Here is a 15,130-nt window from a genome sequence, read left to right on the forward strand (position 1 = left end):
TGAGACTCCCTGGTGTGTGTTCGTTAAGTGTAGGGAAATGCAATGCTAGCCGGGAAGCATAGTTTAAAAAGACAGAGCTGACTGAGATAGCTCCTCAGAGGGTTTGTTAATTTCATTTTTGCCTCCCGAAGGCTCTGTCAATTTCACCTCTCCAGGCTAAAACTATGTGGGATTGCAACCAGAGGGCAGCAAGGAATGGAAATGGGCTGGAGCTGCCCTCAAGAGCCACGCTTGGACCTGGAGAGGTTCTAATGGGCTGAAGTTTTCCTTCTAGCATTTCACAGCTTCTTCACACAGCTCCAGTACATAGCAAAGCCTTTGCTCTGCTGCCAGTTGTCTTTTAAACTACAACATTACATCTCCTGACACGTGTTCTTCACGTGACAGATGTCTTGTATAGAGCAACTCTTAGTTTTTCTTGGTTTCTTTTCATCGTTTTGAATTTTTTTGGATCCTCTTACCTTGGTTTTTTGAAACTCCAAGGAGCTCCAGGCCTAGAAAGGCCTATCCTTGGTCCCAGGCCCTACATGTGTGGATTGACCTGCCTCAAGGATCTTGCTCTCCTCTCCTCCTAGTCTCCAGGATTCCTTGAGGGTTGTCCTATCCATCCAAGTTTTCTTGTTTGTTCACGGTCCTTGAGCCTGATTGGTAACTATGGAACTGCTTTGCTTGTCAACCTTTACAATGAGGGAACTTTGCTTTAACTAGGAAGGTTGTCTGCCACTTAGTATGGCCCTGGCTCTCATGCATTAAATTTTGCTCTTATTTTTACACTGCTTGGGTTATATTTGTACATTCTCTTTGCAATGCATAACGGTTTATGGTTCATCTCTTCTCAGCCCATTCTTCCCCCTACTGAGTGTGGGCAAAGATAGACTCATACATTTATTTGTTCACTTGTTGACTGTCCATGCATCTCATATTATTTAATGTGGCCATATATATCTTGGTGGCCCCTTATTTCCTTGCATTTTCCCATTTATTCATGTATCGTGCTTTTTGATTTCTGTGCCTTTGTAGGCATAGTGCTTCAATACACCATTTAAGCTGTATCAGTTAAACTTTGGAGTCTGTGTCTGCCAAACAGCCATTATTATCCACTGGAGTGAGAAAACCCTTCTGAACTGGATGGAGGAGCCGAATTAACAGTTATGACTCTGTATAACTCTACTGCCTCAAAGTTAGTAATGGATGACCCAGTTTGGTTCAAATCAGGCCCACCTTGTGTTAATTGGGTCTCAGTTCGGAGACTGAATTAACTTGTTTAATTTAGCATCTCCGTGAGTTCATACAGGCCTGGAAGCCTCCCCTTATTCCTTGTGAGCATACTTTCCCCAAGATTCAGATGTAAGGCTCAGACACTCCTCCTTCACCAAAACCATCAAGGGAAATGTAGTTCTTATACCTTGCTCCATTGAACCATGAAGCATTGGTAAGTATGAAGGAAACTACATGAGACGCCCAGGCACATGTCAGGTCCTGCAGGATTCCCTGGGTAGTGTGGTCTTACAAAGAACAGCCACTCGATGCAATTCTCAGCCAGCAGAAGAGCGATGGGAGGGATTGTCTCTCTGTCTCTTGCAAAAGGCCTACACTTGGATTTTCCTCCAGGAGCTCAGGGGCAGAGGATGTGTGTGGACGTAACAAAAGACAGAAAATCCAGCATGGCTTTTTGCAAGAGAGAAAGAGAATTCACGATGTGATTCTCCACTGAGGATAAGAAGGGTGGGGAGATTCTCCTCTTCCTCTCTCTCTTGCAAAAAGCCACCCTGCATTTTCTGTCTTCTGTTACGTCCACCACCAGCACCATCCGTCCCTGAGCTCCCGGAGGAAAACCCAAACAGAAGCTTTTGCAAGACAGAGAGAGAATGCCTCCCATTGCTCTTCCCTTGGCAGAGAATCACATGGAGCAGCTGTTCTTTGTAAGAGTACATTACCCAGGAAACCTTGCAGGACCCAACACGTGAAGAACACGTGTCAGGCATCTCGTGTAGTTTAGCTCACTATTTCAGGTATATTTCCCAGGGTTTTTTTTATTTCAGTGAACACTACTGTTGGCATAATAAAGTTCTGGTGTGAGACCTTGGGTACAAAGTGAAAGTACAGGGCTTGGGTTGACCTCATAAGACTTACATGGAAATCCAACTCAATCGGAAGCCCGTACCAGTAGCCAATAAGAAGTTGGGGGCCTGCTATAGGAGAGAAAGTTCAGTGTTTCTTAGGTTGTCCACTGTGCCTCCAGACCAGAAGGAGTTAAATTCTGGTCCAAATTGTATAGAAGTTCATTTTGCCACTGCAAGAAATCAACCACCCTATCAGTCATCAGAGCAATGGTATCCAAATCAGAGAGAAGATCCTGATTTAATGGTTATGATGAACCTTCACAGATCCTTCTTTTGCATGCGGCCAAATAAATGAGAGGTGGTAAACCTAGATTCAATCCAAAACCCAAAAAGTGCATAGTATAAAGAGTAGAGTCTCCATAGATATTTAATAAGAAGGCCTTTGCTCGGTGTCTTTGCCTCACTGTGTCTTTGTATTAACCTTGTTTAAGGTGTCCTTGACAGTATTTACATGTTGGACTCCCTGCCTTTGTCTGCAAACAGCTGTCTGTCCTTAGGTTCATACATCTTTTGAGAATCTGTTGTTTCCTTCTCTGGACCATCATCCATGGCTCCAGTAACACTACTGTAGGATGGAGGGAAAGATTGTATGGAGGGTGTTTTGGATTTGTCTGGATTTCTGATATAATTTTCATCCATCATCAGTGCAATGAGACCTTCTTTCTCTGGAGCATCTTCTTCAAGGATGTCGCCATCACAATTTTCCTGACGGTGTAAGAAACAGGCCTGCTTCATGGAACGTTGGAGTAAATGACCCCGAAACGCCCTCTGGATAACCGTGGCAGATGCCTCCTCCTGCTTCTGTCTGAGCGTGATGGAGATGGGTTCGTAAGAAGCCTTGGACGGGTTGGCAGCCATGAACTTTTCCTCCATATTTACCTTAAGAGTGTCCATTTCCCCAGAGTCTCCGAGCACCCTTTTGGTGAAGGCAAACAGAATGTCCAAGCAGTGAATCTTCTCACCGCTCACCAAGGGAAGGTCCATTGTCATCAGTTCCAGTTTGTTTGGCTTAGGTATGCGCAAAGGCTCTGCCAGAGTATTTGCAAAGTCCGACAGTTTAGAGTATGTAATGAACTGGGTCGCTTTAGGATCAAACTTCTCCCACACTTCGTAAAACATTTCAAAGTCATCATCGCCTAAAGGTTCAGTGCTCTCCTCTGTTGCAACATTGAAGTTCTCTAAAATAACAGCTATGTACATGTTCACAACTATGAGAAAAGATATAATGATGTATGTCACAAAGAATATGATGCCTACTGCAGGGTTCCCACAGTCTCCCCTGGAGAAAGTTGAAGGGACATCACGTGTCAGGTCACAGTAGGGTGGACCTGTGTTTAAAATGGGGCTGAGGAGTCCATCCCAGCCGGCAGAAGTGGTGATTTGGAAGAGACAGAGCATGCTGTTCCCAAAAGTTTCGAAATTGAACATGTCGTCAATGCCAGCCTCCCTTACAACATAGGCAAAGTTAGCCATGCCAAAAACAGCATAAATGAACATGACCAAGAAAAGCAAGAGGCCGATATTGAACAGGGCCGGAAGGGACATCATCAGGGCAAAAAGGAGAGTCCGGATTCCTCTGGCAGATCGAATGAGCCTGAGTATTCGTCCAATCCGAACCAAGCGGATCACCCGGAAAAGCGTGGGTGAGAAAGAAACCACGAGGCCAGAAAGCACGCTGCCTAAAAGGGAGAAATCAGCCATGAAAATCTTGAACCAGATTATTCCTCCATTGGGTTTGATTTGGGCTAATCTTTAATTATCTAAAATTATAAGAAGTCAGATAAATATATTACTTTCTTCTGAGTGTCCCGTTAGAATTTTGTTTATGGAGAGAGTCTGGGGAACTTTATACAGCACCCTGTACACAAAGGCAGAAGACTCATCACCTAGATCCCTCCAGCCCTGAGGACAGACCCCTCATCAGAGTGTCCTTTTGGTCAAGGTAATGCCAAGGTCCCTGCCAGTCAGTCCATATAGGCTTCCAAAGCAGAGTGCCAAGATACCCAGCACTTTTCCTATTTTTTCATCAAGCTGGCAGGCAGGAATGTGCATTAACACCAGGTGTGTCTCATCACATCAATCCCAGCCGATCCCAAAGAACAGCCACCAGAGAGCCATTCTATGATGCTGCCTCATTGATTTCAGTGGGAGGGATTTAAGTAAGTACTTCACTCATTGAGTCTTAAAATGCTTAACTTTGGGTGGAAATGCATGTTACGAAGTACCTAGGGATGCTCAAGTGAACCTTGTTTCATGTGCCCCACTTCCAACTTTCCATGTACTCGTTTACACAGTCACCCTTCAATTTGCTCTGCATGAATACATTCATGTGCTCGATATCAGTTCCTTCTCAACTGCTAAAAGTATCCCAGTTTCCCCCACCTCCACATCCATTCATAGAAATGCAGATCTTGACACTTTCTCACACCTTAAAGAAATGCAGATTGGCAAGTCAAAGGAGCCTACAGTACTTGTTCTTGCAGCAAAGGACTCACTTGCAGATGCAATCACACAAAGGGAGCTCCCTTGAAAGCGGCATTCATGAGCGCCGAGCAAGAACTGTCTGCACGTGAACTGAGGACCACACATAAAATCCTGCACTTGAGCTTCCCAGATAATTTGCAATGTGTATTTCCACTTTTTGGCTGGCTCACTGAAAACTAGCCATGGTGACCTAGAAGAAGCACTTAGTTCTATCTACTTACCAACAATGGACATGATCACAACCACCAGATCAAAGATATTCCATCCGTTAGTGAAGAAGTAGTATCTCAGAGCGATCATCTTCATGACACACTCAGCCGTGAAGATGGTGATAAAGAGAATATTGATTTTGTTTAGGACCAGCGTCTTCTTTTCGGGTTGGTCGTCCGTCTCCACCATCATAGTGACCATATTAAGGCAAATGAGGATCATGATTGTGACATCAAAAGCCTGGCGGGTTACAATGTCGAAAATGAATCCTTGGTATTTGTTCTGGGGGCAAGGAGAAAAGTTGTTCAGTATCTTATGGAGAATTAGTTTCACCTTATCCCTGTATGGTAGTGACTGTGATCCGTTTAACTCTGTTTGCCACTGCTTGTGTGATATCCTTGGGATCCCCTGTAAACTTTTTATTTACTTCATCGTAGGGACACAGCAGGGGTCACCTGCCTTGCTAAACCCCTGTCTTGGAGTACTTTATAGATATTAAGGACCTATTTTCAACTTCTCAGAGTCTCTCTACATGAAGTATCTGACACATGAAGAACACATGTGAGATGCACTATTAGCCAGGAAGGGTAGTTTAAAAAAACAGAGCTGACGGCAGGGCAAAGGCTTTGCTATACACTAGAGCTGTGCGAAGGGGCTGTGAAATGCCAGAAGGGAAACTTCAGCCCATTATAATCTCTCCAGGTCCAAGCCCAGCTCTGGAAGGCAGTTCCAGCCCATTTCCATTCCTCTGGATGTGATCCCACACAGTTTTAGACTGGAGAGGTGAAATTGACAGAACCTTCAAGGAGGTGAAGATGAAATTAACAGATCCTCTGAGGAGCCATCTCTGTAGGCTCTGTCTTTTAAAACTATGTTTCCAGGTTAACATTGCATCTCCCTACACTTAACGAACACAAACTGAGGCATCTCCTGCAGGGAGACTCTGAGTGTTGTTATGGACTGAGGATTCAAACCCAGGTTTTTGAGGCCTGGTCTGGCACATGAAGCTGTCCCCCGAACTGGCTTTCTTCCGATTGTTTCTTGGAACCATCCAAAACATTGAATAAATAGTCAATGACATAAAAGAATTGGAAGCCAGTTTTTACATGACTTAACTAGGTTTGTATCAAGGTAAGCATGATACATTATAGTTATTGAGTATTGGTACCAGCCTCACCAGCTGATCCTGATTTGAAGGCACAGTATAAACTCTAAAACTAAAAGTTCTTTCTGTCAGCCTGAGAACCCACTCAGGAACTTATTCACAAATCACAGAGTACACTTGTTGGGTGTAGAGTTCCCACCCTGCATATGCCCATAATGTATGAATTGGCCTTATAGTAACTAAGTCTTTGAACTACCTCACTTAATGCCAAACTACGTTATGCTTTACACAAGTGTGCCACAGAGATTTGCAGCCATGCCATGTGAGTCTCCAGTGGCAACTCCTGTGTAAAAGAAGGAATTGGACCATAACGTGAGGAAAGGAGGTGTAACAGCTGGCTGAGGCCCAGGGAAGCTCTCTATAGGCTGCCACCACTCTGGTACAAGTTTCCTCAGAAGGGCCCAGAGCACCCAACCAATCCCTTCTGATTATTTCCCCCCCAGTAGGATTGATTTACTATATGACCAAATGAGGCATGAGGACCCAGGCAGAATAATAAAGAGCTTTATTTAAAATGTTTATTAGCAACTGGTGATCAAAACTTTGTAAAGTAAAGAGAATAGTAAAAGGTTGGTGAACAAACAAAACTATAACACCGTAATGCGTCTAACTAGACTGTTCTTAACTGTCTCCTGGCAACTGGTTTCCAACTCTCTCACCCCTTCTGGATGAGGGATCCCTCCGTCTGCAGCAACCTCTCCTCAGCTCTGCTCCCTAGGAGTGAACACCCTCCCACTGTGGTGAGGCCTTTTATCCCTTCTCTCAGGCACCATCCCCCGACTTTTCTATTGGTGCAATTTCCCCCTCAGAATCCCCTCTTACCCAATCACAGGGGCCAAAGGGAACCTGGGAAATGTAGGCCCTGCAGTCACTTTAGTGCAGGCTTCCCCAGAACCACTAGGCCTCACTAGGCCCAAGCTCATAACGGGAGGGAATCTTGGCTTCTCCATATTGTTTTCTGGAGCTAAAACAGCCAGAGAGTCATGTGGGTACTATTTGCCCCATCGAGGGCTTCACGTGCAAATAACAGCCCCCTGTATCTACCAGGTCATTTCAGCTTCTGAAAATGGCAATGCAGGAAGGCAGGAGCCTCTCCCCCCACCGCAGTCCCAATCCATGTCAGGCCCCTGCTGTACTTTTATACAGGAGTCGCCAGTGGGGACTTGCAGTGCCAGTACGGCTGCAAATTTCACTGCAAACTTGTGTAAAGTATAACTAGCCTTGCCACCCCCACTCACCCCGCTACCTCTGGCCCCACTCACCTGGCCAGCAGAGGGAGAAGGCAAGAGGGGGAGAGAAGCGCATGCACACACTCCCATATTCTCCCATTTTGCCAGCAGTGGAGAAGCCACAGGGCAAGCTGAGAGCCTGTTTGGTGTAGTGGTTAAGAATAGCAGGACTAGGGCTGCCAGACCCCCGGTGGGGGTGGGGGATCCCCCACCCCCACCCTCCCACCCCGCGCCTACTTACCTGGCCAGCGGGGGGCCGCGTACCTTTCATGCCGCCGCGCACAGCAGCCGCCAGGATCAGGCCTGTTTTGGCCTGGATTGGGGCCCCTGTGGAGTGCGGGAGCATTCCTGCGCTCTGCAGGGGCCCACAACAGACCCGAGCCATGTCAAAACGGGCTCAATCCATGCCAAAAAGGGCGTGGATCGGGCCCATTTTGGCATGGATTGGGCCCATTGTGGACCCCTGCGGAGCTCCTGTGCTCCACAGGGGCCCAAAACGGGCCTTATCTGCATTAAAACGGGCCTGATCCGCGCCAAAACAGGCACAGATTGGCCCCGTTTTCGTGTGGATCGGGCCCATTGTGGGCCCCTGCAGAGTGCAGGAATGTTCCTGAGCTCTGAAGGAGCCCAAAACGGGCCCGACCCGTGCCAAAACGGGCCCAATCTGCGCCCTTTTTGCCGTGGATCGGGCCCGTTGGGGGCTGCTGCACTCCACAGCAGCCCCCAAAAGCGCAATCCAGGGGATGCATGATGATGTCACTTCTGTGAAGTGACGTCATCACGCTTGCAGGTAAGAGCCAGGTAAGAGCTAGGCCCCAGGTAAGAGCCAGGCCCTAATCTCCCGCTGGGAGATTGAGGGGGCCTGGCAACCCTAAGCAGGACTCTAATCTGGAGAACCGAGTTTGATTCCCCACTCCTCCACTTGAAGCCAACTAGGTGACCTTGAGTCAGGTGCAACTCTTCTAGAGCTCTCTCAGCCTTACTCACCTCGCAGTCTGATTGTTGTTGTGGAGATAATAATAACGTACTTTGTAAACCGCTCTGAGTGGGCATTAAGTTGTCCTGAAGGGTGGTATATAAATTGAATGTTGTTGTTATTATTATTAAGCCAAGCTCAGTAAAAATCATCCGTTTGGAGGCAATTTTTACTGAGATGGTCTTTAGCGTGCCCAACAGCTCCTCCATTGTCCTCATTTTCCAACACAACAGAGAAGCCATGGCGTGCACTGAAGCTCAGTTCATTAAAAATTGCACATTCTGAGGTGATTTTCTCTGAGCTGGGCTTCAGTGCGCCTTGTGGCTCCTCTGTTGTGATCATTTTACAGAGCAGTGGGGGAACCGTGGGGCGCACTGAAGTCAAACTCAATAAAAACCACCCATTTGGAGGTGATTTTGACTGAGCTCGGCTTCAGTGCTCCTCCATCACATTCCTTACAATGGGGGAGTTGTAGGGTGCTCTGAAGATGACAGAGCTGCTGTCCTCCTATCATACACCTAAAATAGTGTCTCACCAGGGGTCTTGGGATGGGTTTTTGGGGTTTCTTGGATCCCAGTTTTTTCATGGCGTTATAGTATTTTTTCTGCTCTTCTGTCATAAAGATGTCCTCTCCTCCTAAGTACAAAGAGAGAACGCAACCAATATTATTGGCGGCAACTTACATATTGTTTCAACACAAGAATCCTGAAATCGTAGCTTTTTACCTCATTTCCTTTCCCTTGGACCTGCATACAGAAGGCCTTTTTGTTTATGTGTTAGTAAATTCAAAACAGAGCTGATCAACTAAAGTCCCCTTATGGCCCTAGAAGCTAGAATTTTAAAAGCAGACATATCTAGTGGGAGGGAAGTATATTTGAGGAATCTTGGTTCAGGTCCCAGGTAAACCAAAAATAAGGAAAAGTGGTTTAAGGCAAATTACTATCCTCAGTGCATGTTTGCAAAGGACATACATTTCTTTATTAATATGCCACATATGCATGGTGGCCTCATAACAGTTGGCATTATAGGTGATCAAATCTAGTCCAAAGAAGTGGGCTCTAGCCCATTCCTGCAATAAAATGTAAGTTTTCAAGGTGCCATAAGAATCCTCTATTAACCAGGAATGAAGCTGACAGGGAGAGGACTACATTTTGTTCATGGGTTGTCCATGAAACTACTGCTATACTTGCCCTGAAGTGTCTTAGGGTGGAAATACACATTACTAAGTCTTTAGGGACGTTCAAGTGAACCTCATTTCATGTGTATCCCCCTCCAACTTTCCATGCACTGGTTCATACAGTCACACTTCAATTTGCTCTGCATGAATACATTCACACATTTGATATCAACTGTATCCCAGTTTCCCCCACATCCATTCATTGAAATGCAGATCTTGACAGTTTCTCACACCTTAAAGAAATGCAAATTGGCAAGCCAAAGGAGCCTACAGTACTTGTTCTTGCAGCAAAAACAGAGCTGAATTGGCGCTCTGCCCTCAGGATTCACTTGCAGACGTAAGGACACAAAGGGAGTTCCCGTAAAAGCGGCATTCATGTGTGCTGAGCAAGAACAGCCTGCACATGAATTAAGGACCACACTTAAAATCCTGCACTTGAGCATCTCCAGGTAATCTGCAACGTGTATTTCCACTCTAGGACTCCCTCTAAGTAGCAATGTATCAAGCTAGCACTGTTGCAGACTTATGGCACTCTGAAAACGGCTAAATTTTCTTCTACCAGGATGTGAAGGAAAAGATCAACACAAAAAGCAAATCTCCAAGTAATTCAAAAGCATGCATATTATTTCAGTGAAGGAGCCTGTTCCAATAGAAGGCCCCCTCCATTTGGGTTCTTCAAGCTTTCGCATTCAACAAGAAAACAGTAAATGTTCTCTATACTTATCTTTTTCTTTTGTTGATTAAAATTGTCAATAATCACCCCAACAAAAAGGTTCATAGTGAAGAAAGATCCAAAGATGATAAAAATGACAAAATAGAGATACATATATAGACTATTTTCAAAAATGGGCTGGTGTTCGTCCTACAGAAATGAAAAGCAAATGCAAAGATGATTTAGAAATGAAAGGGAAAAGGAGACATGGAGAATTAAGATGTTTAGATGGGCAGAGACCCCCTTGGTACAGAGCCCTCTTGGGGCAATGAACATTTTGTTGATGGGTTGCTGTATTATGCAGTGCCTCGAGATATCTTAGACTCTCTTTAAGCATTTGCTGAAAGAAGTAACAATGTACCGAGAAACTACTGCAGCAGACCTCTGGCACTCTTAGTATGCTCTTCCCAAACAATGATATCCTCCACTGCTCCTCCCAAAAAAGCTTATCATATTTATGGATCCCGTGGAGCATCCCATCCAGTCCACTTACAGGAGCAAACTTCCTTAGCATTCTCAGAAGAACAACAACATGCACTTTCAAATCACACTCTCGGCAATAAATCAGATGTCCAACAAAGAAAGCCTTGCATAGCTATCTTCAGGTAGGTCTGCAGTAGAACAGCAGGATTTGAGTCCAGTAGCACCTTCATAGAATCATAGGGTTGAAAGGTACCTCTAGGGTCATCTAGTCCAACCCCCTGGACAATGCAGGAAATGCACAGTTACCCCCCCCCGCCCCCGCCCCCACACACAGTGACCCTTACTGAATGCCCTGAGACCAACAAATTTTAAACAACAAATTTTCCAGGTCATAAGCTTTCAAGAGTCAAGCTCCCTTTGTCAGGTATCAGTTATCTGAGGAAGGGAGATTGACTCTCTTATACCCTAAAAATCTTGTTGGTCTTAAAGGTGCTACTAGAATAAAATCTTCCCCTGTTAATAAATTTTGATGTAGATCAACCATTCAAATAAACTAGTTACTAGTTAAACCCATACTACTGTCTTGTGTCTTAATTTGGGGGAGGGTGCCTGGGGTAAGCTTGTACCTTAGTGTAATGTTTTGCCATGTACATACTTTGTGTGTTTTATTTCTGCTAGTTAAGGTGGGGTTTTGAATGTATGCTTACTGTGGTTAAAAAAGCAGGCCTCTAAAGAAAGAAGGAGAGGGGCTGAATGGGTGAGTGAAGTGTGCTGTGATGGGGAAAAGTGTGCTGTGTGCTGTGATTTGAAAAAGTGTGCTGTGATGGGGAAAAGTTCAGTCAGTTAGTGTCTGAAAAGAGAGAGTTAAGATGTGAGCCAAGTACTGAGGGAAGAATTACATGTTAGACTTTTTGGACAAAATCAGCCTAAGTGGCAACTGGAGGAAAAGGAACTGGAGTCCTTTTATAAACGTTTGAAGATCTGTACCTATCTTGAAACCATCATGCTTATGAAGCTTTCTGAAACCAATATGCTTATGAATTACTCTGAAACCATTATGCATATGTATATACATTTCTGGTCTATTTCTGGTTAAGTAAAATGCCTGTTTCATATAGAGTAAAGGATCTTTTTTTTAAACCTCACTGCCACCCTCAGGCACTGTTCTGTCATTCTACCATTTATAACTGAGTCTTCCTATACTATAAGACAAACTGAGATGACTTTTGTTGAGAGCATTTTGTGAAAGCAAAAATCTAAGGGAAAGGCAGGGAGGCAGTATAATATAGATTTCATAAAGGGGGCAAAATGCCACACTTACCTTTGAAAATTAAGGAACAAAAGTGTTAAAAGGTGACGTAGGCTGGCTGTCCAGTTTAACATTTTAGTTTCCATTTTTGAATGGGTGAAGGTGATTATGCTTATGCACTCTAACCCATTCCACATCACTGACTGCTGCTAGTGGACGTATGGAAAATACGGAATAGTGTGATATCAGGGCAAACTCTACTAGACATTATACAGAAGAATGGAGGAGCCAGACACAAAGCTGTGCTTCACTATAAAATTTAGCTTGGTCCAGAATAAATGCTATGATAATATTATTGTACTACAGGTAAAATATATATTAAAGCAAGCTCAAAGAGAAGCGAGAACATGTACAGCTCCATTACTTACCCCTGTCGCATCAACTGCTGCATACATTATATCCATCCAACCTTTGAATGTTGCCTGGGAAAAGACAGACTACAGTAAGTGTGATAAATACACCAACTACAGTACCAAAGGAAGGCTGATTGAATTCTTCGCACCAGTCTTGACTGCAAAAATACATGCACCCTTTCATCTGAGTAAGTAGGTTAAAATATAGCTGATAAAAGATTGAAGTTCTATAGCTCATTGTCAAATTAAAAAGTCGCCCGATCCAGGTGACATTCTGAGATTTCTTAAGGAACTCAAGGGAGGGCAAGTTATTTATTAGGTTAAATAATATTTTAAAAGAACATCATTCAACACTGCAGCCTTATCAGAGGATTTGGTCAAGCTTTTTGAAAAGGATCTGTGGATAACCCCAGAATCTTTGGGTCTGGCACTCTAAATTGTGTCAAGGTAAATTAACGTGGGCTGGAATTGTTAAGCATGTAAAAGAATATGCTTTGCTGAATAAAAATCAGCATGACAGGTCCATCCACCAGAAAATGAAATATTTATAATGAAGAAAACTCTCATGGAGGGATGTGATTTGGTTGTCCAGACCTTCTTCTTACTTTCTGCTATCTCTGCGAAACGGCAGTACAAGTGAAAGTGTTCAAGGTAAGAGAACTGTAGGAAGCCTGCATTGCACTATGAAACTTACCACTTGAAGGAGGGCCAAATAACCAGATCCGACATTATCGAAGTTCACTTTAACTCTTGTCCAGTAGATTTTTTTAGTGTCATTATATTTCTCACAATCGGACCTGTTTTTAATGTCACTGCTTAAAACGGAATTCTCTTCAGTAAAGTTAACACATTTCCCAAACTTCCCCGAGAAAAGGTTGACTCCCACGATGCTGAAGATAAGCCAAAAAATTAGGCAGACCAAGAGAACGTTCATGATGGAAGGGATAGCTCCTACCAAAGCATTGACCACCACCTTGAATGAAATAGAAAGTGAATGAAGGGGACAGTTAAGGAAGAAGGAAAAGAGGGGGGAAAGAGGAGAGGGGGAAAAATGAGCAAACAGTTAATTACAAAGGTAATCAAACACTTAAAGAATCTGTAGATCCTCAAAACCTAAGTTTGTATTTATCCCATACTCTCAGGATTGCACGCCTTACGTAATGATTATTAAACTCTGCGTTGGCTTTAACTTTGTCATACCATAGATACCCAAGCCACCCAAATTTTAGATCATGCCCCTCCAGGTCCAGTAATCTTCTATTTCTTCTTTTTTTCTTTACCTCTTAATTTTATAGACATATGTATTGTTAGTGTGTTATGTTTAGAACTGTGTCTTTTTTCTTGTTCTCTGTGTTTGTTGTTTATTGTGTTGTGGTGTGTAGTTTATAGTTTAAATAAAGAAAATTTTAATACATGAAAAAAAAAGAATCTGCAGATCCTTAAGCATCTGAATTATGACCAAACAATTTATGTTTGGTCATGTGATGAACCACAAACCACATGGTTCATTTTTTTCTGGTTCGTGCACATCTCTAGTTACTAATGTTCACATATGCATTGAAACACGATGGCACCCCCCCCCCCCAATCTTGTGATAACTATGAATGGCTTCAGGCTATATAAGGAGCAATCCTAAACAGATCTACTTAGAAGTAAATCCCATTATAATGAACGAGGCTTACTCCAAAGGAAAGTGTTTTTAGGACTGTGGTCTAACTCTCTTAATCTAGGGTAAATCTATCTTTCAGGGTGGTTTTGAGAATGTGGCTTGTGTATTGCACTTTAAACATCCCTCCAGCAATTCTCATACTGTGGAGTGGCTTCTACTTCACAGGCACTTCTGTGATATCCGCCTGTGAGTCATAAATTCTCCTGAGCCAACAACATGGTGGTACCTCCAGTGAACCTCTCAATTTGGGAATCACTGGGAATCCCTTCCTTAAAGCCTGTAATCTTCCCTTCGTTGAAGGAGCCTTTAGAACCAGCCATTTACAGACCAACAGCTTTATTGTATTCATAGGGTTAATGTTCAGTTGTTAGTTCCATTCATCTTACCCGCATCCCTTCAAATCGCGACAGGGCTCTTAACGGCCTCAAAGCTCGTAAGGTCCGGAGGGATTTCATGGGACCCATGTCTGATTTTCCAACCAAATTTGCTATGAGAGTTACTAAGGAGACCTGAAGAAAGAGCACAGTGGAAGGAAGAGAAGTGGAATATAAAGCACCAAGTTACAATGATGTTGTACACACACACACACACCACCAAAATGATAGCATAAAAACGCTTCAGCTTCCGATCTTGGGAAAACAAATCCATACTCGAATGAGCTCCTTCCTCTTAGCTCAGTAGCTGTGGGAAATAACTCAGTGACAGAGCACATACTTTCCATGCAAAGTGAAGAACGCGTGTCAGGAGATGCAATGGGAGCCGGGAAGCCAGCTCCAGTCCACTTCCATTCCTTGCTGCCCTCTGGTTGCCATCCCACACAGTTTTAGACTGGAGAGGTGAAACTGACAGAGCCTTTGGGGAGGCAAAGATGAAATTAACAAACCCTCTGAGGAGCAATCTCCACCAGCTCTGCCTTTTTAAACTACGCTTCCCCGCTAACAATGTATCTCTCTACACTTGATGAACACGCACCGAGGCGTCTTGTGTAGAGAGACTCCAAGTGGAAGGGCTAGGATAAGATCCTGGAGGAGCCTCTCGAAAGTCAGAGGAGACAATGCTGGAATAGCCGGACCAGCAGTCAGCAAGACAGCTTCATACGTTCCAGGGCTGGATCGAGGGGGGGCAGGGGGGTAGTCTGCCCCCAGCGCCACCAGGGAGGGGGCGCTGGGAGCAGGGGCCGGCTGCCAGAGGGCGCAGGCAGCAACGCGGGCAGCCTTGCAGCCCCCCGCACTGCCTTTCACCTTCCTCGCAGGACAGGGGGCGGCTGGCTTGCCGCGCACCCCCTGTCCTGCAGGGCAGG

The 15,130-nt window shown here is 44.5% G+C and overlaps 1 protein-coding gene across 1 annotated transcript in view; it reads right to left on the minus strand.

Annotated features, from left to right (window-relative positions):
• Nucleotides 1–2,570: 2,570 nt before the first annotated feature.
• The window catches only part of LOC129337362 (sodium channel protein type 5 subunit alpha-like), a 57,875-nt gene continuing 45,315 nt past the window's right edge, over nt 2,571–15,130 (minus strand). The window contains exons 21-27 of the mRNA XM_054990964.1: nt 14,217–14,339; nt 12,856–13,134; nt 12,177–12,230; nt 10,085–10,226; nt 8,723–8,823; nt 4,829–5,099; nt 2,571–3,802 (exon numbers count right to left, since the gene is read on the minus strand). Coding sequence (XP_054846939.1) covers nt 2,571–3,802; nt 4,829–5,099; nt 8,723–8,823; nt 10,085–10,226; nt 12,177–12,230; nt 12,856–13,134; nt 14,217–14,339 — 2,202 coding nt within the window. The remainder of the gene's footprint in view (nt 3,803–4,828; nt 5,100–8,722; nt 8,824–10,084; nt 10,227–12,176; nt 12,231–12,855; nt 13,135–14,216; nt 14,340–15,130) is intronic.

This window comes from Eublepharis macularius, chromosome 11, assembly GCF_028583425.1.
Source record: "Eublepharis macularius isolate TG4126 chromosome 11, MPM_Emac_v1.0, whole genome shotgun sequence".
Classification (NCBI taxonomy): Eukaryota; Metazoa; Chordata; class Lepidosauria; order Squamata; family Eublepharidae; genus Eublepharis; species Eublepharis macularius.